The sequence below is a fragment of the Propithecus coquereli genome, unplaced genomic scaffold, assembly GCF_000956105.1.
Source record: "Propithecus coquereli isolate 6110/MARCELLA unplaced genomic scaffold, Pcoq_1.0 Scaffold149, whole genome shotgun sequence".
NCBI classification, from domain to species: domain Eukaryota; kingdom Metazoa; phylum Chordata; class Mammalia; order Primates; family Indriidae; genus Propithecus; species Propithecus coquereli.
Window position 1 is genome coordinate 1512681 of NW_012139302.1, and position 22615 is coordinate 1535295.

At 41.8% G+C, this 22615-nt stretch overlaps 1 protein-coding gene across 1 annotated transcript; it reads left to right on the forward strand.

Moving 5' to 3' along the window:
• The first annotated feature begins 12835 nt into the window (after nucleotides 1–12835).
• On the forward strand, nucleotides 12836–21564 carry ADAMTS1 (ADAM metallopeptidase with thrombospondin type 1 motif, 1). Its single transcript, XM_012640153.1, has 9 exons — nucleotides 12836–14014; nucleotides 15560–15906; nucleotides 16249–16381; nucleotides 16755–16922; nucleotides 17354–17640; nucleotides 17835–18021; nucleotides 18131–18306; nucleotides 19250–19425; nucleotides 19584–21564. Exons 1-9 carry the CDS (start codon nucleotides 13291–13293, stop codon nucleotides 20281–20283), a joined length of 2898 nt encoding a protein of 965 aa, XP_012495607.1. The 5' UTR covers nucleotides 12836–13290; the 3' UTR covers nucleotides 20284–21564.
• Nucleotides 21565–22615: the final 1051 nt, after the last annotated feature.

The window sequence follows — 22615 nt, forward strand, 5'->3', positions numbered from 1 at the left end:
AATGGAACAATGTCCCAGAGTTATTCTTTAAACTAAGTTATGAATGACATTTTAGTGCTTGAGTTTTACAAGCTCTCATAATTTTTCCTTTTCTCAAAGAACAAAGAGACATTGATAAAATTCTTAACTGATGCTTAAGAAAAGTTTTAAAGAAATGCAGAAAGAGTTAAACAGTAAAATCTATTGATTACATTTTTAAAATCGTGTTTTAGCATAATTTTCTTTGTCATTTCCTGATATTGTTAAATGGATATAAACTGTATTTCTCCATAACCAAGTCTTTTCATGTGTGAATGTCTGCAGTCATATGGGTTCTACGTTGCTTCAAAACAAAGAACAATTAATAAGGACAATTTTATAGAATGTACAGACTAAGCTGTACAGACTACAATGTGCTAAACCAAATGATTAAAACCAAAATTGAAAAATCTTTTCTAGAACATATAACCCTTTCCAAAAGAAGAGGATATTCCCATATTCTAACCTTTTAAGAGAAAGAACACAAACTGAAATATTATTCACATACAAGATATATCTATGAAGTTTCAAAATAATAAAATGAAGAAAATCAGACAAATAGCTCCCCTTTTGTGAAACTGTCTATGCTCCCCTGACCTCATGCCCTTAGACAAAGTTAATGGCTCTATCTTTGTCTCAACTTCTGTATCTTGTCTGTTTTCCTTGCATAGCACTAACTACACTCAAGAGGATTAAAACAATCCTTTATAACTGTGGTCTCCAACCCCCTGGGCCTCAGACTGGTACTGGTCTGTGGCCTGTTAGGAACCTGGCCACACAGCAGGAGGTAAGTGGAGGGCTGGAAGAGTGAGCATGAAGCTTCATCTGTATTTACAGCCGCTCCTCATCACTGGCATCACCACCTGAGCTCTTTCTCCTGTCAGATCAATGACAGCATTAGATTCTGCATTATGGTGAGTTGTACAATTATTTCATTATATATTACAATGTAAGAATAATAGAAATAATTAAAGAGCACAATAAATGCAATGCACTTGAATCATCCCAAAACCATCCTCCCTTTTTGCCCCTCCATCCACGGAAAAATTGTCTTCCATGAAACCTGTCCCTGGTGCAAAAAAAGCCTGGGGACCACCGCTTTATAAGACTGTGAAGTCTTTGCGTGCAAAGTATAAATCATTAGTGTCAATACAGCACCTGACACAAAACAAACATAGTTTTAGTGTCTTAATAAACATTAAAAAAAAGAGGAGGGGCACAAAGGAAAGAAGAAAGGGAGAAGAAATGAAGGAAGGAGGGAGGGAAGAAAAGAAGAAAGGAGAGAAAACAAGATTGACAAAGCACAGAAAAACATGATGATGCAATGTTTAAAAAGTCATTTCAGTTGGTAACAAAGTTTATTTTCTTCCAGTTTCCAAACACGGATTATATGCCTATAGTGAACTGCTCAAAGCTGTCAACAGCCATTTGCAGTGAATAATATTCTTGTAAAAATAACAAGATTGGTGTACTTATTTTAACTGATAGAGTCAGGTGGAAAATGTTAAGAGGAAAAAATAACATAATAAAATTGCAAATTTCAGTAAAGAATTGGCTGAAGATTCATATCATTTTAAGTTTTTCTCATTATACACTCATTTCTATATGCAAAAAAAGTGACCAGATAGGCATCTGTGATTTGACCTATAGTTGATGGGCAAAAATCTAATTTTTTTCTGCCTTTTTGGTTCTCATGGTATTAATCTTGTATTGTCTCTAAAACCATCAAATCTGTTTTTAAACGTCAGGCAAGTATTGCTTTTCGTCATGGCACCTGGGCTTAGGACAGGGAATGGGTGACTGACAGTCGCAATTTTTTCTCAAAAGCCATGTCTTGAGATCTCAGCTACTCAGACATAACATTTGGGTAAGAAGCCTAATTTGTTTAAGTTCTTTTCTAGTCTCTTAAAAGCTTTTGTGGTTTTTCCCTTATGCTTTTGGTTTATTCCATGTGATGTCTCGAATTTTCATTTTTTTTAATTCCTAATTTTGCAAAAATAGAAAAGGAACCACTTCACTTGAGCCTTCTCTCATACTACAGTATTTCTCATCATTACACCACATGTGTTCACTTTCTTCCCTTGTGGCACAGGTGTTGTTCAGAACAGAAAGAGTGCTTTTGTTCAGCATGTGTGTGTCTGAAGATCTCTTGTAATGTTGCCTTTGGTTTCACCTGCTTCCTTTTATCTGATCTCTGATTTCTAATGCGAAGTATACATAGCTTGTGCAGTTGCCTTGAGTGTGGATGTACACCAGCTGCTCAATACTTTTAAGCTAGTGTCACATTCTTCTTGTAGGTAAAAATGGTTATTTTTCCTAATGTAAAGATGTAAAATCTTCCCATATATTTATTTTTTCTTAGTTGTAACTGTCTTTTATAAACTTAGGAATGGCTTTTTGGCCAAGCTATAATACATGTGAATATATATAGGTCAGTGTCTGTGTAAAATAAGTGCTTGATAAATATTAGAGATGATGAGAATGTTGATGAGTTCCAAAAAGCATCATATTTACTGTCTCAGAGTCCATTGTATTTACTTAAGTACAAAGTCAAAACTGAAGTCTTTATTTCATATTTCCTGCCTCAGTGATGCAATATGGAAAGTGGGGATCTCTTTTTTCTTTTAGCTATAAACATAAATATATATACAATCATGCATCACTTAAGGATGGGGATGCATTCTGAGAAAAGCAAAGTTAGGTAATTTCATTGCCCTGTGAACATCATAGAATGTACTCACAAAAACCTACTACATACCTAGGATATATGGTATAGCCTATTGCTCCTAGGCTACAAACCTGAATAGCATGTTACTGTACTGAATACTGAAAGCAATTGTAACACAATGATAAGCATTTGTATATCCGAACAGAGAAAAGATACAGTAAAAATACAGTATTATAATGTTAAAGGACCACTGTCATGTATGCATTGACCGAAAAGTCATTATGTGGCATATGGTGGTATATAATTTTTAAGTTATAGAATCCACACGATGTGGCACTAAATCCTTTTGGAAACTAAACCCCTTTGTATACCATCATATTCCTCATTTCTTTTATAAGCTGAATTACATAAAACAAAATAGTCTTATTCAGTATTTTAATTTGTTATTTCCTAACACTGATGACAGTAATTCCATTAGCTACAGTGGGTTTCTGAAAACAGAAAAACATGTGTCTTGCATTCTGACATGAGCACTGTTCTAATAGAGGTGAAGTTTAATTGAGGAATAAATTTCCTCCTCAAGGATTGATGTTATAATAACTCACTTATGCAACAGAGATATGCCATTAAAAAAAAAGATGCATCGATTTGTACATCTATTATCATTCAAAGTGCTAAAATGACATTAAAAGTTGTAGAATATTTAAACTGGAGCTGTCCAGTCCATTTATGTTACAGATTTAGAAGCTAAGATCCAGAGAGTCCGTAACTAAGGCCACTGAACCATATGGTGCCATATCTGAAGTTGTTTACTTTGAGTCTTAACCTCATCCTCTTTCTTCTGTACTCCCCAGTACCCTTAAAAGGTATTAAATATAGATGTATGTATATTGAATCTTGTTTTAAAGGTTAAAAGAACAGATTACTTGACACCATCAATTATTATCTGTGTAAGCTGGCCACATTTAACTTCTCTGTTCCTCAATTACTTCATCAGTGAAACAAAGATATTAATAGCAATAAGCCTACATGTGAGCATTAATTACTGTATGTATGTAAAGTATACATGGTGTATAGTAGGCACTCAGTAAATAGGAGAAATTATTATTATTGTCAGGGCAAAACCGCAGAAAAATATGCATTCAGTTATAACATCATTGGCAATGGGCTTCCTTCTCCTGCCTGTTTCTCTTGGATGGACTGAAGTTCTTAATTTAGGAGTGGCTTGAAAGGCAAGACACAGCCTGGCAGGAAACAGCAGGCAGCCACTGCTCGGAAAGCAGGGAAGTGGGACATAGAGTATGAATTCCCCCTTACTGCACACACACACATACACACACACACACTCACACACACACACACACACACACCCCTCCTCAGTATTCCCTCAGCCTATCTCCCTAGATCAGATGGACAAACAGAAAGATTCCTTGAAGCATTGCTGCCACCCTGGAAATCTCAGCCAGACACATGACTAGAATCATTCCTCTTGATATTAGGCCTGAATGGACAACCATCGTCAAGCTTCACAGTGTAGTTGGGACTGGCTTTGATTTGGCTGTCATCCCTAGATTCCCAGACTTTTTGCTATACATACATAGCTATCTATCTACCTATCTATAGAGCGAGGTATCTTCCTATATATGTTATATATTATATATATATGCCAATATTATATATGTTATACATGTTATATATAATATATTGCATTCAGTATTTAGTATATAATATTGCTTTTATTTTTAAAATTTAGAAAATATTTGGGAACCACAATTCATATGGTGTGATAATTAATTTTAAGTTAGCTGAGTCAAGGGGTTCTCAGATTAAACATCATTTCTGGGTGTGTTTGTGAGCATGTTGCCAGATGAGATTAGCATTGGAGTCAGTGCACTCAGTAAAGTAGATGGCTCTCCCCAGTGTTAGTGGGCATCACTCAATCCCTTAAGGCACTGAATAGAACAACAGGCGGAGGAAAGAGGAATTCCCCCTTTTTGTTCCTGTCATCTGCTTGAGCTGGGACATCAGTCTTTTCTTGCCCTCGGAAGGGGATTTATACCATCGGCTTTCCCGGTTCTCAGATCTTCAGACTGGACTGAAATTACACCACTGGCTTTCCTGAATCTCCAGTTTGCTGATAGAAGATCGTGCAACTTCTCGGCTTTGGTAATCATGTGAGCCAATTCCTCATTTTACATTTATATATATTCTGTTTATATATTTATATATTCATATATATATATTCTGTTTCTTTGGAGAACCCTGAGTAATACATATGGTCAGTGTTTCTTAAACTTTCTCCAGGAAATTTTGGTTTTATTTAAGATACAAGGAATGAAAGGGAGATGGAGCAGATGTTGAGCAGGACGAGCATCCTTTGAGAAGCACCTGCTTCTGTTGAGAACTTCATATTCTCAAGGCAGGGAGAGGCAGCTCTCCTCTAGCAAGGGAGTGACATCTGTTTCTGCCAATCTGGATCCAGGAAGATCTGGGGCTCACCCACCCAAATGTCTCCATCTTATGTCTCAGGTTCTGGCACTTTTTCAGTTAGGACCCTGACTTCGGTGTAAAACAACCGTAAGATTATGCATTTTCAAATTTTCAGCATTGTCTCTTTTCTGGCTGTAGGAGATAATCATGACTTCCATTGCATGTGTTAAAATTAAGAGTTAGAAAAATATGTAATCTCTCTGTTTCTTGAAAAAAAGAAAAAACAAAATACTTTCAAAACAGGAGTTGACAAACTTTTTCTTAAGGAGCCAGATAACCAATATTTTGGACTTGCAGGCTATATGTTTTCTTTTGCAATTGCTCAACTGTGCCTGTATCAAAAAAGCAGCTATAGACAATAAGTAGGCAAATAATTGTGACTTTGTGCCAGTAAAACTTTATTTACAAGAACAGATGGTCAGCCCGCAGGTCATAGTTTGCCAACCCCTGCTCTGAAGCAACTATCAAAAGCCATTCAACCGTATACTCCTTTTGATTGCACTTTTCCTCATGCTGCTTATGTGCCACTTGCTGCTGCATAAACCCACACCTCACCCCACATGGCGAGTCTTTGCAATTGTACCGCCAGTGCATGCCAAGGGCTATAGCCAACCCACTGAACACCAGCACAGCAAAGGGATCCTGTCGCTGTCTGATCAGTGAGTGGTTCCATCTAGAAGATCTTCTGGTATCAACTCAGTTTAGCCCAGAAAGCTAAGCCTGAGAAAAGGGCTAGTGTTTATGCAGCGTTTTTGGAGGTGGGGAGGAGAGGGACAGGTAAGCAAGTTTAGGAAACAGGAGAGGGATACTGGAAAGAATGAGAGTGAGAAGTGAGGAAGCCAATACGAAGTTGCATTATCAAGCTGGTCATTGCTAGGGATGGTTGGGGCTTGATTCTATCAGGACCTGCTGAAGGGACATGTATAATGGTCCTCTACATTGTCTCCTAAGGGACAGAAGAGGAACCATTTCTTACTAGCTCCCATTCTGGTCAAAGGCTGGTACATGGCTGTTAACTCCCCTGCTCTTCCTTGTTGCATTTGCTGGACTATTTTTCTGCAGCTTTATGGAGTTCCAGGTGAGAAAGCTTTCAAGACACAGGGAGCAGATGACATGCAGGTTATACCTGCGCAAAAATGCCTAGTGCAGTAATAGCTGGAATGAATGGGAGCCAAAAGACTAGGAGGGAGGCAGCAAGAGGCGCCCAACACCAGTATTCAGAATAGTTCACCCACTGGAGTTTTTAAGTTGGTTTATAAATTGATCAAATCACAAAAGCAACATGTAACATGGCAAAAAGGCAAAAATTATACAAAATCCAGCAACTTTAAGGCAGTTCAAAAGCAGATCTCATTAACTGACAACTTTGGACAGCCCTCTTTCTTTTAACTATGCAGACCCTTTTTCAAGGATCTTCCCTGTACTTTGAAAATCATTTCCCTCAGTTCTTCTTATCCTGCTTTGCATACCACACCCCCACTGATCTTTAACTTCCGTTATTCTTCTACATCTTTCCACGACAAACAGGTTTATATCACATGTACCTCGTTTCTCTGCTTTGTTGTCTGACACAATAATTGAAGTGATGTTACTGAATGGAGAAGAATTTCCTGTCTTATTCATTTTAAAAAATGTGTTCACCACATGTTAGTATCAGTTTTAAGTGTTCTGTGGCATTAAGACAAAAATGCTTGATCAGAATTTAGTCACTGCCATCTCATTGATCCTCTTGACATTCCTTCCTGGCCACTTTCCAAGTCTCCTACAATAATCGGTCCCATTAGTCCATTGATTTTTCAATGCCAGTCTTATCTCTAATCCTTCCAACAAGGCCAAGGATTGTTATCTCCATTTCACATGAGGAGCTGGGGCTTAGAAATGATAGGTGGATGGATTCCCTGAAGCCACAAAGTAAAGATGTGGCAGAGTCAGGTTGCCAGAATTCAAACTTGAACTTACCTGGCTCTCTGCCCCAGCTCTCAGGTATTAAGTGCAGGGGACAGGAAGACCTTCTTGCTTAGACATAGTGCTTCTCTAGAATGGCTTCCAACTCTAATCTTCTCAACAGCCAATTACGTACTTACAGAGATTATCGATTATCTAGGTCCCATCTTCCCAATCAACATTGCATGAATATAATAGCCTACCATCAAGCAGTTACAAGTGAGCCCAGCTTTCAAGGCGGCCAGAGAGCCATCTGGGTCAAGAAAGCTTCCTGGACCAGTGTTTTTAGCAGCAAGCATCCTAACCCAGGCCTAGATCTTTGAAGATAACTGTACTCAAATTTCAGTGATTCTGAGCTACTACCTGTTCTAATTGCCCAAGTGGATTGCCAATGAACTGCAATAGTTCATAACTCAGCTATTGGATATCAATAAGATATGAAAAAGCCTTGTAAAGTGATAAATCCTTCTTATGGGACAGAGGGTTAGATATAATCAAATATTGCTCTTTATCATTAGCAAAAATCATTTACAAAATATCTGGAGAATTGATTTCCAGTCTCTGCTTAAATAGCTGTATGGGGGAAGGGTAACCAGCTGTTATCCAGTCAATAAACTTTAAGCTAAGTGGGGGAAAGGCAGGAGTAAAATAGTTTAAAATTTCTTATTCTGTGGTCTCATGTGCCTCCTGCTGACTAAAATTGTCCGCTTCCAATTCTAGCATTTATTAAACTACAAATATTACGTTAATATTAATTCGCTTTAAGTAATAAAATATTCCCAGAATATGATTTTAAATTCACATGACATTTGGAAGTCACTTGCATTTGGGATAGTCAAGCATTGCATGAAGTACTTACTCGCTAAGAACTATTTTAAATTTTGTCTTTTGTCACCACCTGGTGGTAGAATTTTTTTTCACTTCTTTTTTTCCACATTAAACTTTGTTGTTGCTAAGGAAAATCTCTAAACCAAGAAAACCAGCTAACTTTAGTATTGATAGTCAAGCATTAATGTCTGCTAAACATACCGTGTATGCTTAATAAATATCTATTGAATAAACTTTTTCTATCTGTTTTAGTGGACGGCAACGTCTATGATCTTTTCATTTGAATTGCATGAACCTCCCAAATGTACAAATGAAAGTGGTCCGCAGTATTATCTCATCAGAGGTAGTTTCTTTTTTTAACGTGTAATTGATTTTTGGTTTAATCTAATAGAGCTACATGATTAAAAAGTAGTTGGTCAGATAAAGTATTTTATTATTCTCTTAAGAATGTAAATTCATTTAACACTGCAATATTTAACAAATATTTTCCATGATACCAAGAGATAAGAGGAAATTTGATAAAAATTTCTTAAATATGACTGAAAAGATGTAAAAACTTTGCAAATTCCCAGCTCTATTAAGAAAAATCCTTACAAGCACATCATTTGTTGTGGACCATCGCCACCTTGTGGTTCCAGAAAGAGGTCCTAAAGGCTATGATTCTTTTAAGGTGGAACTATTTTATTGTCAAAAAAATTCCTATTTATAATTAAAATGAAACTTAATAATTGGAAACAACATCAATCAGGAGTCTGAAAACATAATTACCTACCAAAAAATTAGATAGGTTAAAATTCCAAGAGACATTTCATTAAAAATTATGAGTCAGAGTCATTTCTAAACCCCCAATTTTACGCTGGCTATGATATCTTGAGCAAGTTACTTAACCTTTTTGACTGAAGCTCAATTCTGCATCTCTTAAACAAAGGGAGTGGATTAAACAGATCACACTCCTCTCAGTTCTGCAAATGCATGATTTGGAGGTCACAGCAATTTTCAGTCTAAATGCAATTTACAATAATTTTTCTGTCTTCAATATTTTGTGTAATATTTCTGGATATATAACCTGCTTAAAATAGATGCTTTCTATCTACTTTCTCATTTATGATCAAGTAACATTTGTCCAATATTAGTTACCATATGTTCCCAAAAGCAACACTAATGCCAAACAGCTTTCCCATTTCTAATTGGTAAATCCTGTGGTATAAAAAATATTAATAAAAAGCATTCCATGGTTATAAAATATGCTCATCAGTAGTTTCTCTAGACGATGTTTACACTAAAACAATTCTAATTGCTCATGTATATTACCAGATTCCCCCATTTCAAGGCTAATTGTTGAATAGTTACTTTGGTATAGACTTTATAAGAATTATGAATATTGTGTCTATAACATATGAATCAGTGAAACAAACGCAAACACCTAAGGTATAAATAGAAATTGATACCTTAATGTTTATTTCTTTCACTTTAAAATGAATGAAACTTTTCCCCTTTCTAGTAAGTCCCTCTGTTTAAAGAAGACCAGAATGCTTTTACAATATCAAACTGTTAATTGTGCCAGTAGTTTCATATGAAATATTTTAACTTTTGTTAGCTAATAGCAAAAACTAGTTAATGTCTATAAATAAGAGCATATTAAGATTAACCTTTACATAAGTCCATATGTACTCTATAAAAAGAAAATCAGAAATATGGGGAGTAGGGATTAGGATAACATGTGATCTTTTGGGTGTAAATTCAAATCAAGGAACAAAAATTTTATAAGGATGGGAGTATGAAATCTCTCTACAAAAACCCACATTACATGTCACTTTTACTAGGGCCATGTACAAATTTTACTCCTGTAGTGTTGTTTCTATATTCAAATGTTTTTTCAATTCACATTTTGGTCATAAATATGTCTATATTCATATGTATACATTTGCATAATACCACAAATGCCTGAAGAGTACTGGTCTTACAAAAAAAGAAAAAAAGTCAGTGGATTAAATGTTCTTCTTAGCATGGATGGAGTTTTTCAGCTTCGTAATTGCCAACTCCTACATCCATGTCTCTGTTGAAGCGATTAAAAAAGAATCACTTCCCAGAACTACAGGTGCACAACAGATTGGAGTCATTATGCAAAAGAACAGAAATCTGGAGAGAAACCCAGCGAATAAAAAAGCCATGTTCCCGGCCATCCTTTTGCCTTTAACTCACTTTTTTTCCAGCTCTGTTTGTATATACAACATGAAATATGAAAAAAAAATTATAATGGATTTGAAGTAACCCATTCAAGATTAGAAATGTATATCTTGAATTAAACGTCCAATAAAAACACACTGTAGGTAGAAATAGACTAAACGTCAAACTTGCATTAATGTATTTTAAAAGCTAAAGTTATGTAGGGAAGTTGATAAGTTGAAATACATTACATGATTTTTTTTTTAAAGTTATACTTTTTTTGCCTATCTTGAGTTTCCCTTCCTGCCCCAAATCGAAGGAATCACATTTAAGTTCACTGATCTGGTAGCCACCTAGGCCACCTCAACTATCCAAAATCTCCATCTCAAAACCAATCAGAGACTGCAAATGCTGGTCAACATAAATTGGCTTCTATGCCCTCTTCTAAGCAAGAGGTTTGAAAATTTATTGATGGCTTTGCCATCATGTTTTCATGGTTCCATGGGCAATATCCTGTAAGTCTGAAATGACTTCCCTTGTACGTTCTCCCAAGTACCTAACCTTTCTTCTAGCTAGAAAGAAAGAACACGTGAAATGACATGAAATGGAATCATAAAAAAGAGAATGTTAAAGAACTACTGTAACAGAAAAGGACAATGTAAAAAAATGTCTGGAAACCAAACTGGGGATTAGGGATGTTGGATGTTTGAGAAGGGACACTTGGGAAGCAGAGAGAGTAATCCTCTTAGTTTAAAGACGAAGAGCATTTAAGCTGGGCAATGTAGAAACAAAGGGGCGACTTGCGAGTGTGGACGTCAATGTTAAATTTCGAGGAGAACTGGGATGGGGAGAGAGGGCTGCAAGGAGAGACCGAGTGAAAGCAGGTAGGCAAGAACACAGTAGCAAAGTGTTAGACGGTGGGAAAGTGGAAGAGCCAATAAAAGGCAAAAACTGGTAACGCAGATACGTTAAACTGAGGTTAAAATGTATCTAAATCCTGGGTTGATCATTGAACACTAAACTATGAGGGAGCTCTCGGGAAACCAAAATGGCATTGGAGAAAGCACCCTTGCCTAAGCGTGTGGGAACCAGGAGTTGTTACTAAGCGTTTTCAGGAGGAAAGCGGTTTGCTTCTATCTGCCATTCTTGCTCGTCTGATCTTCCCTCAAGAGCGGAAAGCAAAGTTTTTGTTTTTGTTTTTCAAGTAGGCAATCTAGAACGCTGAGAGCAAAGGAAGACGTTGGAAAGCATCCCGAAAGAAAAGTCTGGAAGAGGGACGTGTTGGAGGACTGAAGGGGACGCTTCTGTCTGGGGCCGACTGAAGTTGGGAAGATCTGGGGAGGAGCAAGGAAAGGGCCGAGATCAACTTGGAGCCAAGAGACGGACGGGTGGGGGTGGGGCGGCGAGACGGAGACCGGGCAGGGCGCGGAAGCGGGAGTGCGCGAGTGCGAGGGACGAGGGCCGCCCCGAGACGTGGGCGGTCGTTCTCACTATTGTCCCTGTGGCTTTCCGCCCGTGAAGGCATTGTGCAACACTTCCTTCCCCTGGGTCATTGAGCCCCTCCCTCTTTTTCGAGGGAAGGGCCGCTCCAGCCTTTTCTTAGGGCCCTGGAGGTGGAAAGGCTCAGCTTTCCTCACTTTCGTAACAGGGACGCAGCCTTTTCCCTTCCTGGTAGGAAGAGGAGGGAGGGGTCGGGGAAGGAAGACGATTTCCCCACCGCACACTTTCTAGCCCCAGCGATCGCCGCTGGCCCCCGCGTAGGAAAGTCAGGTTTTGGGGGAGGTTTCTGCCAGTCTGGCCTACGGCCTGCAGCTGCTGTTGGAAGTGCGCAGGCTGGCGGGAGCTGATTATTTCTCTAATGAAGAAGAGAAAGCACAGTTCCCTCCTTAGGCTCTAGGGAATTGAGCCCCGTGCCAGATCACCCATTCCGGAAATGTGAAACCGAGTCCCCACAACGTAGTCTCTGGGGCAGGGGTTATGTGTAGCGGAGGGTGTGTTGGGGCTAGGAGGGGGGGATGAGGGCCAGTGCAAACGCAATTTACAATCCAGAGCCTGAGAAGTGTCACCTGGCCCCCTCCCCCAGGCGTGCTTTCTATGGGAAGCGCAGGGCCAACCAAGCTTTCCCCGGGAAAAGTTAGGGCAAAGAGAGCAGGCTGGAGCTAACAAGCTAGTGGCAGACTGGGGAGATGGAGAGGTGGGGGTGGGGTATTTGTCTAGGAAGGGTAGCCCTGGCTCATCTCCCAGATTGGGGAAGAGGGGGCCGAGGGAGAAGGGAAGGGGACTCGGGGCAGCTCCGGGGCAGGGAAATGTTGGAGAATGGACTCAGCTCTCCACCCCAACACTCCCTCCTGGGAACTGCAGTCCAGCGCGGGAACTGCGTTACCGCACCAGAGGGGCAGCTGGAAGGGAGGGTGGTCCAGGAAGCCAGCGCGGGGAGAAGCGCAGCGAAAGGGAGAATCTTCTCCCCAGGGCGGCCCAGAAGGTACAAAGTGCTGGTCACAGCGCCCCTTCTGCGTCTTCCGCCCCCAGATTGACGAGCAGTGGCGTGGAGCCAGCGAGGAGGCTGCCCCCTCCCCCGCCAGAGCCCGCGGTGCAGAGCGCGGTTTAGCACCGACTGAGCTCAGGGGGCGGCGTCTTTGGGATGGAAAGGCGGCCAAGAGGGAGGGGGGGGGCCTCATTCGGGAACTATAAAAGGGCGGCTCGGGTTGCCCGATTCTTGCACTCGCTGGAAAGCGGCTCCGAGCCAGGGGCCATCGCAAAGCCAGGGTGCGCAGCCCGACAGAGAAGGCAGAGCCCTGCGCAGAGCGAGCAGCACCGCAGCCAAGGCGGAGGCAGAAGAGGGGCGCCAGGCACCAACCCTCGCGTTGCCTCAGCTCTGGAGGAGCCCCAGAGCGCTTCTTGTCCCCGCAGCAGCCTCTCCGCCTGCTCCAAACGTGCGGTGCCTCCAACTCTGCGCTGGAAGAAAAACTTCCCGCGCGTCGGCAGAACTGCAGCGCCTCCTCCTAAGTGACTCTGGGAGCTTCGGCTGTAGCCGGCTCTGTGCGCACTTTCAAAGACTAATAGTAATTGTTAACTTTAACAATCCAGAGTGAGGCCAGCGAGGCTCTGCTCTCTCGACCCGAACAAAAGCTCCCTCGCTCGGTGCGCTACTGCGCGCGGTGTCTCCCAGGGCTTTGATGCAGCGAGCGGTCCGCGCGGTGTCCCGAAGGCGCAAGCTGGGCGGCGACATGGGGAAGGCGGAGTGGGCGCCGCGGTCTTGGAGCGTTAGGCCCGCGCCCACGCTGCTGCTGCTCGCTGCGGCCGCAGCTCTGCTAGCAGTGCCCGGCGCACGCGGGCGCCCCGCCGAGGAGGACGAGGAGCTGGTGCTGCCGGCGCTGGAGCGCGCCCCGGGACATGGGACCACACTCCTCCGCCTGGATGCCTTTGGCCGGTGGCTGCACCTGGAGCTGCAGCCCGACCGCGGCTTCCTGGCGCCCGGCTTCACGCTCCAGACCGTGGGGCGCAGACCCGAGCCCGAGGCGCCGCGCTCGGACCCAGCCGGCGACCTGGCGCACTGCTTCTACTCCGGCACCGTGAATGGCGACCCCAGCTCGGCCGCCGCCCTCAGTCTCTGCGAGGGCGTGCGCGGCGCCTTCTACCTGCAGGGCGAGGAGTACTTCATCCAGCCCGCGCCAGCCGCCGCCACAGAGCGCCTCGCCCCCGCCGCCGCGGGGGAGGAGCCGCTGGCGGGGCCGCAGTTCCATCTCCTCCGGCGGAGGCGGCGGGGCGGCAGCGGCGCCAAGTGCGGGGTCATGGACGACGAGACCCTACCCGCCAGGGGCGCGGGGCCGGAGGGCGAGGATGCTGGGGCACAGTGGCTGCCGCGGGACCGGGCGCCGCCAGGCGCAGGACAGACAGCAGGTAGAAGAGTTGCCCTCACTGTCTCTCCATTCATCCTTCTCTCTTCACTTTCTCTACGCGACGCGACTTGAGGGTAGACTCCTGCTTACCGGCAGGAGCATATGTCTGCGGACGGGACGGAGGGAGGTTTGGGTTGGTGAATTCAGCTAGAAACCTTAATTCCGTTTGCCCGAATAGTGAATAACCAAGGAAGGACTGACAAATCAACGATTTTCTACAGACTAAAGCGAAGCGTTTCGACTGGGAAGGGAGAGTTTGTAACCCGACTCCTTCCACCTTTAGTTGAGTGTGAGCGTATGCGACGACTTTCCATCCTCTTTATTTCTTTTTAACCATTTGTGTGCAACTTTGCTCTGAGTTTTGTAACCGCTGCCATGCGTGCACCCTGCGCTCGCGGGACGGGGGCGGCGGAAGGGCAGAGCAGCAACGGCGACCTCGGAACGTGCCCGCGAGCCTGGGCAGCTGCGCTACAATCTCTGCTCCACAGGTTCCTGTCGCCTTCCCCCCTAAAAGGCTGACCGGGACAGGCTGGTGGCGGCTGGGCCCCTCGGCAGAACCTGCTTGGGAGGTCTTTACCCAGCTTTCCCCGCCTCCCTGCGCCTCCTACTCCGACTCCCAGCTTGCACTCCCTCTCGCGGCCATAATTCTGCTCTGGAGCACTGTGGAATGTTAGTCACCGCAGGTCCTTCCTGCTAGCCGCCTCCTGACTCTCTTGTGTGCAGTGCTTACTCTCCAGTTCTTTTCGTTTTATCGCTTTGGTGCCTTTTTTCTTCTTTCACTTTCTCACGTGTCTTGTTTTCAGAATTCTCGCCTTTTCCCTGCTCGTCTGCTCCTGGGAGAGAACAGTTACACGGTCACAGGCCAGTTTAGGACTTCCCTGGGGGTTGGGTCTCAGTCGGGAGTCTGTGGGCTCTCTTCCAAATAATCAACCTTGGCTCAAAGCAGGAACTTATTTCCCTGGAGCAGTGTGAGTGGGGCAGTAAGCTGCAGGGCAGAGTGGGTGGTCCTTGTGCCTGGAATTGGCAGGAGCAGAGCACCCCAGGGACCCCTGGAATGAGAGAGCAGAGCAGTGCAGGCTGAGATTCCTTCAGGCCCGGCCCCTTGGCAGCAGCCCAGGCCCTACCCGAGGCCTTCCACGTGGAGCTTGATGATCTCATTCAGGATTTGAGTCCTGGCCTGTGAAAGAGTGACTCAGGGCCTCTGCCTGCTGCCCTTGCTCCAAGATTTTACTACAGCTGGGTAGGACGGTGTGCATATTGCCTTGTTCAGATTGCGGCATTTCAAAGAGAACTGAAGAACTCCACACACACGCACAAAGAGCCTGACCAGAGGAGCACATGGTCTTTTTATTTAAAGCAAAGGAAAAAACTTTCAAAAATAACACTTTCAGGAAAAAGAGTTGCAAATATTTTTGTTATTGTCGTTCCGGTTATATTTTAGTTTTATTTGCTTTGACTGGTTTAGGCTTTCCTTATATACTCTGGGAAGGTAACTATTCTTGGATAGCCTGCCCATGAGCAAACTGTCTTTCTTGTTTCTTTACAGGAACTGGAAGCATAAGAAAGAAGCGATTTGTCTCCAGCCCCCGCTATGTGGAAACCATGCTAGTGGCAGACCAGTCAATGGCAGAATTCCACGGCAGTGGTCTAAAGCATTACCTTCTCACCTTGTTCTCGGTGGCAGCCAGGTTGTACAAACACCCCAGCATTCGGAATTCAGTTAGCCTGGTGGTGGTGAAGATTTTGGTTATCTATGAAGAACAGAAGGGACCAGAAGTGACCTCCAATGCTGCTCTTACTCTCCGGAACTTCTGCAACTGGCAAAAGCAGCATAACCCACCCAGTGACCGGGATGCGGAGCACTATGACACAGCAATTCTTTTCACCCGACAGGTGAGAGAAGGATGGAACCGATTATGATATTGTCCTCTTGGGAGTCTGCATTGTACCAACCAAATGTTTAAAAGACATTTCACCAATGTTTTTGCACTGAAATTGTTTTAATTGGCTATATGATCTTACTTATTTCTACTATAATTTAATACTTTAAGTTTCCCAGTCCTATTTTAAAGGCATTAGGAAAAAGCTTGAGTAAAGTCACATGAAGTCTTCCTAGATAAACAGTAATGAATATAGATGCTCCAAAGCATATATGAGGACACACCCTACCAAAAAGTTACATGTCAAGGTTTATACTTGCCTTGTTAATTGGAATTCACCTTTGCTTTTTTGTAGGATTTGTGTGGGGCCCAGACATGTGATACTCTTGGGATGGCTGATGTTGGAACTGTGTGTGATCCAAGCAGAAGCTGCTCAGTCATAGAAGATGACGGTTTACAAGCTGCCTTCACCACAGCCCATGAACTAGGTAAGTGTGTTTCAGAGTAGGAGTTAAGCTCAATTCACAAATTCAAATTGATAAAATAATAATTTAAGAGGGAGAATCTGCAGGTATATTGTTATTTTAAGTACTAACACATCTTAGGTACTGTAAAAAATACTTTCCACTATTTCAAACATGGTCATTTTATTAGAATAAAAATTAAGATATTAGGAGCTATGAACATTTGGAAATTTACATTTCTTTACACCTTGTGAAAATAGACATTATCTCCAAAATAGTGTCTCCTAAATATATTTCTTTCTCTAGAAATATCACTTTGAGATAATTGAATCTCTGTTGGGAAAAAAAACACTACAGATGATCTATATTTTAATGTGGGTTTTGGATTGCTTCCTAGGCCACGTGTTTAACATGCCGCATGATGATGCAAAGCAGTGTGCCAGCCTTAACAGTGTGAACCAGGATTCCCACATGATGGCATCAATGCTTTCCAATTTGGATCGTAGCCAGCCTTGGTCTCCCTGCAGTGCCTACATGATTACATCATTTCTGGATAACGGTCATGGTAAGATGCTCAAGCTACTCTTTCTGCACGACATCCAACCTTTCATGTGTTGGGTCTGGATAAATGAGCTCTTTCTTTTTTGTTCTTTTCATTTTCCCTCCTTCAAAGTTACTTTTCACTGTCAAGACCATAACTGTTTAGATCTTAATTCCCAATAACAGATAGTGCTTCTGGTTGAGTAACTGTCAAATGTCCATTGATTCATGTTTTTAGCAGAACCATAATTTTGTGTCATTGTTAATACAGAAATAACCCATAAAGATAATATCTTACTAACAATCTAAATCTCTCCGGTATCTCCCCCAAGCTCTACAGTTTTCAAATCACTTTGCTATGCATTATTTCATATGATAAATATTTTTTAAATGGTGCTCTACCCCTACATGCTTTCATTAACTATTTATTAATATTGGCTGGCATTTTCTTTGCAGGGGAATGTTTGTTGGACAAGCCCCAGAGTCCCATACAGCTCCCAGCCGATCTCCCCGGCACCTTATATGATGCCAACCGGCAGTGCCAGTTTACATTTGGGGAGGAGTCCAAGCACTGCCCCGACGCGGCCAGCACGTGCACCACCTTGTGGTGTACTGGTACCTCCGGCGGGTTGCTGGTATGCCAAACCAAACACTTCCCTTGGGCGGACGGCACCAGCTGTGGAGAAGGGAAATGGTGTGTCAACGGCAAGTGTGTGAACAAGACTGACAAGAAGCATTTTGATGTGAGTTTTCCTCCTGAAACACATCCAGAATTCCAAAGAACAAAGTGATGCTAAAAGATGCAATACCAAGTTCAACATCTCCATCTGTGTCCTCTAACTTATTTTTAGAACTAATTCTTTCTCCCATTTTTTTTTTTTTTCCTAAAAGGTCTCTTTTGAGAATTCTAATGCTGATGATTTGTATCCCCATTTAGACTCCTATTCATGGAAGCTGGGGGCAGTGGGGGCCCTGGGGAGAGTGTTCGAGAACCTGTGGTGGAGGAGTTCAGTACACAATGAGAGAATGTGACAACCCAGTCCCCAAAAACGGAGGGAAGTACTGCGAGGGCAAACGTGTGCGCTACAGGTCGTGTAACATCGAGGACTGTCCAGACAATAACGGTGAGTAGCAGCGGACTCCGACTTTGAGAAGTGGGATAAGAAAGATGTGCCCTCAAACAGGTGATTAAAGATTGGAAACTGATACGTCATCGTGTCGTTCTCTTTCCAGGAAAAACCTTTAGAGAGGAGCAATGTGAGGCACACAACGAGTTTTCCAAACCTTCCTTTGGGAGTGGGCCCGCGGTGGAGTGGACGCCCAAGTATGCTGGCGTCTCACCGAAGGACAGGTGCAAGCTCATCTGTCAAGCCAAACTCATCGGCTACTTCTTCGTTTTACAGCCCAAGGTAGTTACTTTTACACTAATTTTTTGCCTAAGAACTAAGGCCTTGGCCTGTGGCCTTTTCATGCAATCTTTGATGTGCTTTCTTTATTTTATATATTAACATGTTCAATTTCAAATTTGAACACCTTTTTTTTCTGTATATATTGGCAACTGCCTGCTTAGAGTTTGGTTTTGCTTTCAGTTATGAACGAAGCTTAAATCCAGCACTTAAGATGCTTGCAATTGTTTATTATTACTCTTTTATATACAAAAATAAGCTCTTTGAAAAATCAAGTACTCCTCCCTAGAACTAGTTTCACACACAACTCATGGCTAGATAAATTATGTGTTCACACAGCAACCAGTAGTTTTGGAAAATAGTTTAGGCATGGTCCAAAGTATTTGATACTGAGTGACTAGCAGTAGCATGTGCAAACAGACTTATTAAAAGGGAAGTCTGAGCATTGATAATTCTTATATCAGAGGACATATATTGAACTAGGAAAAGTATTACTTCTTTTGCTGTTTTAATGAGGGAATAAATCTGGCCTAAGGTAGAAATGGAATTTCATTTGATCGAGATTATTATGTTATTAGTACTGTATGCTATGAATACATTCCCAAGTTGCAGATTCAACAAGTGATTTATGAAGCACCTACTGTTGCCAAATGTTGTTCTAGCCACTGAGGATACAGTAGTAAACAAAGTGACAAGGAACTCTGCTTTCATTGACCTTAGTTAGAGGAGAGATAGGGCAATAAACAAATAATCAAAAGACAATTTTTTCAGATGTCTATACATACTATTTAAAAAAAGCCAAAGTGAAAGGAAACTCATAACACGTATGGAGGGTATGACTTTTAATTAGCGTGGGCAGGAAGGCAGAGAGAACATTCATTCTTATTATAGCATCATCTTCTTCCCTTGCTAATGTGTAACACAAGACACGTGTTTTTTTTCTCAGGTCATAGATGGTACTCCATGTAGTCCAGACTCTACCTCTGTCTGTGTGCAAGGACAGTGTGTAAAAGCTGGTTGCGATCGCATCATAGACTCCAAAAAGAAGTTTGATAAATGTGGTATTTGTGGAGGAAATGGATCTACGTGCAAGAAAATATCAGGATCAGTTACCAGTGCAAAGTAAGTTTAAAATACATTCTCTCAGAGACCTTATGATTTAGATGTACATTTTAACAGGTCGGAAGGAAAATACATTACAAAGGATTAACATGTTTCAAAGCTAAGTGATCTAATTAGCCAATGGAGGAGAGAGTTATATCTATTTTTCTTGCCTACAGACCTGGATATCATGATATTGTCACGATCCCAACTGGAGCCACCAACATTGAAGTGAAACAACGGAATCAGAGGGGATCCAGAAACAATGGCAGCTTTCTTGCCATCAAAGCTGCTGATGGCACATATATCCTTAATGGTGACTTCACTTTGTCCACTTTAGAGCAAGATATTACGTACAAAGGTGTTGTCTTGAGGTACAGCGGCTCCTCTGCAGCATTGGAAAGAATTCGCAGCTTTAGCCCTCTCAAAGAGCCCTTAACCATCCAGGTTCTTACTGTGGGCAATGCCCTTCGACCTAAAATTAAATATACTTATTTTGTGAAGAAGAAGAAGGAATCCTTCAATGCTATCCCTACTTTTTCAGAATGGGTCATTGAAGAGTGGGGTGAATGCTCTAAGTCATGTGGATTGGGTTGGCAGAGAAGAGTGGTCGAATGCCGAGATATTAACGGGCAGCCTGCATCAGAGTGTGCGAAGGAAGTGAAGCCGGCCAGCACCAGACCTTGCGCAGACCTGCCTTGCCCCCACTGGCAGGTGGGGGATTGGTCGCCGTGTTCCAAGACTTGTGGGAAGGGTTACAAAAAGAGAACCTTGAAATGTCTGTCCCATGATGGGGGGGTGTTGTCTCCTGAGAGCTGCGATCCTTTAAAGAAACCTAAACATTACATAGACTTTTGCATGATGGCAGAGTGCAGTTAAGCAGTGTCAGTTTGGGGGGCAAGGCAAAGTGAGGAAGGACTGATCACAGACATCGAGAGGGCTGGAGGGATCCAGTGTATCTTGCCGGAAATCCAGTGAGGTGTGTCATTAAGGTGGGATTGTGGAGGTAGGTTGAAAGGAGTTAAATCATCAGAGTAAACTGCCAGTTACAAATTTCATAGGGTAGTTAATGAGGATTATTAACCTCTGAGCAGTGATATAGCACGATAAAGCCCAAGGGCATTATTATTACTTCTTTTGTTACATCTATCACAAGTTTTAAAAAAAAAAAACAGGAGCAATTACCGAAAAAAGTAAGAACTGTTACCACCCCTGTTTCCTGGTACTGATTAAATACTTTGTGTCATGAGGATTGGGGAATGAAAAGTAGGAGAAAGATGAAATTTTGTTTAAGACCTGGCTTACTTAACCCCACTAACAATGAGGGGAGAAAAGAGTACGGTAGGATGTTTTATCAGCACTGTTTGCGGCTTCTTTGGTTTCAGAGAATGTTTATCCCTCTTTTCTACCAAGACTTAAGAGTTCAGGTTGTTCAACATGAGAGAAAGACTCAGCAATGTGAGATGACTCACACGGCTCCATCTGTACCTTCTTGTACCATCACAGTCTTTATTTGTGTAATTCGTTTTGAGGAAGAAACAATTCAATGTATTGATAAAATTGCATTAAATCTGCAAAGTCAAAAAAAAAAGCAGCAAAATATTAGGTGCTGGTAAATACTAGAGGAGACACAATGAGCTTGGTACCTCCAACCTTTCTTCCCTACTGTGTAAGCCCACTTTGGTAACATGGACGTGAAAAAGCAGTTTGTGTCTCAAGAAAGTAAAATCACACGAAAGAATGCAATGCCAGAAAAAGAGTGGGGTGTGTAGAGCAGGGTCCCACAGGTTTGCGGACATTGAGATCACTTGTCTTGTGGCGGGGAGTCTGCCGAGGGGTAGCAGGTCCATCCCTGGCAGCTGGCCCAACAGTCGTATCCTGGTGAATGTCTGTTTAGCTCTTTTGTGAGAAAGAATACAACTTTTTCCGTATGTATATAGTAAAATATGTTACTATAAATTATATGTACTTTATAAGTATCAGTTTGTGTGTTCCTTCTAAGAAGGACTGTAGTTTGTAATAAATGCCTATAATAACATATTTATTTTTATACATTTATTTCTAATAAAACGTTTAAGTTATATCGCTTTTGTAAAAGTACATATAAAAATAGAGTATTTATACAATATATGTTACTAGAAATAATAAAAGAACACTTTTTGAATGTGTGTGTCTATTTTTTGTAGTGTGAGTTAATTACTGGGAAGAAAATCTGAGAGATAATTATTGAATCTGAAGACTGAATTTTTTCTTAAATTGTTTGGCAGTAAGATTTTGTTCTAATTAAATATATTTCTTGTATCCTTGGTTTATATGACTACTAAAAAGAAAGGAATCTATGATATCTCTGGTGATATATAACTTTGTTACAATGTATCTAATAATACACACCAGTGAATGAGACCCTGTCTCGAAAATATATATATGTATGTGTGTGTATACATATATATTGTGTATATACACAATATATGTACAGTTGTACATGTACAATATATATGTATACACACACACACGAGTGGCTGGCAAACTTGAACCAGATAGCAAATATTTACAGCTTTGTGGGCCATACAGTCTTGGTCACAATTACGTAACTATGCTGTTGTAGCATAAAAGTAGCTGTAAATAATATGTAAATGAATTGACATGGCGGTGTTCTAATAAAACTTTATTTACAAAAACAAGTGATAGGGTGGATGTTCTGTAGACCAAGTTTGCCAACCCCTGATGTATACCATAAATTAAATGAAAAAAACTTGGGGTTCTGGATGCTTTTTGAATTCATATCTCTTTCTCAATTATAGCACGTAAGTAAAAACATATGAAAGTATTTAAGCTACTGGCTAGAAAGTAACTCAGAAATTAGATTTTGGAAAGACATACATGGTGATCCAAACCCTCCAAATGTTTCCCTTGCTCATCTGGAATGCCTGAGACATTTTGAAGAAAGCTTGGAAAACCCAGGCCTCACTGGATAGTCTTTGTAAATCACTATTTTAAGTACTAAATGGTACATCAATGACTTTAAAAGTTCAAACTGTTTCCAAAGTAACGACATTTCTCCCAGGAAATAGTTTATTTACTAGAAGATTCAGATTATGTGGTTAAGCACTGACATTTCCAACTTTACATTTTCATCCTTTTTTCCACCCTCCTTAGAATAATTTTTCTAAAGTGATAAGATATAACATGCTGATTTCAGATTCAGATGATA

Coding starts and splice junctions, on each gene's coding strand:
- ADAMTS1 (XM_012640153.1), top strand. CDS start 13,291: ATGCAGCGAGCGGTCCGCGCGGTGTCCCGAAGGCGCAAGCTGGGCGGC. Junction 18,022..18,130: donor GGACTGTCCAGACAATAACG/GTGAGTAGCAGC, acceptor TTCTCTTTCCAG/GAAAAACCTTTAGAGAGGAG. Junction 18,307..19,249: donor TCTTCGTTTTACAGCCCAAG/GTAGTTACTTTT, acceptor TTTTTTTCTCAG/GTCATAGATGGTACTCCATG.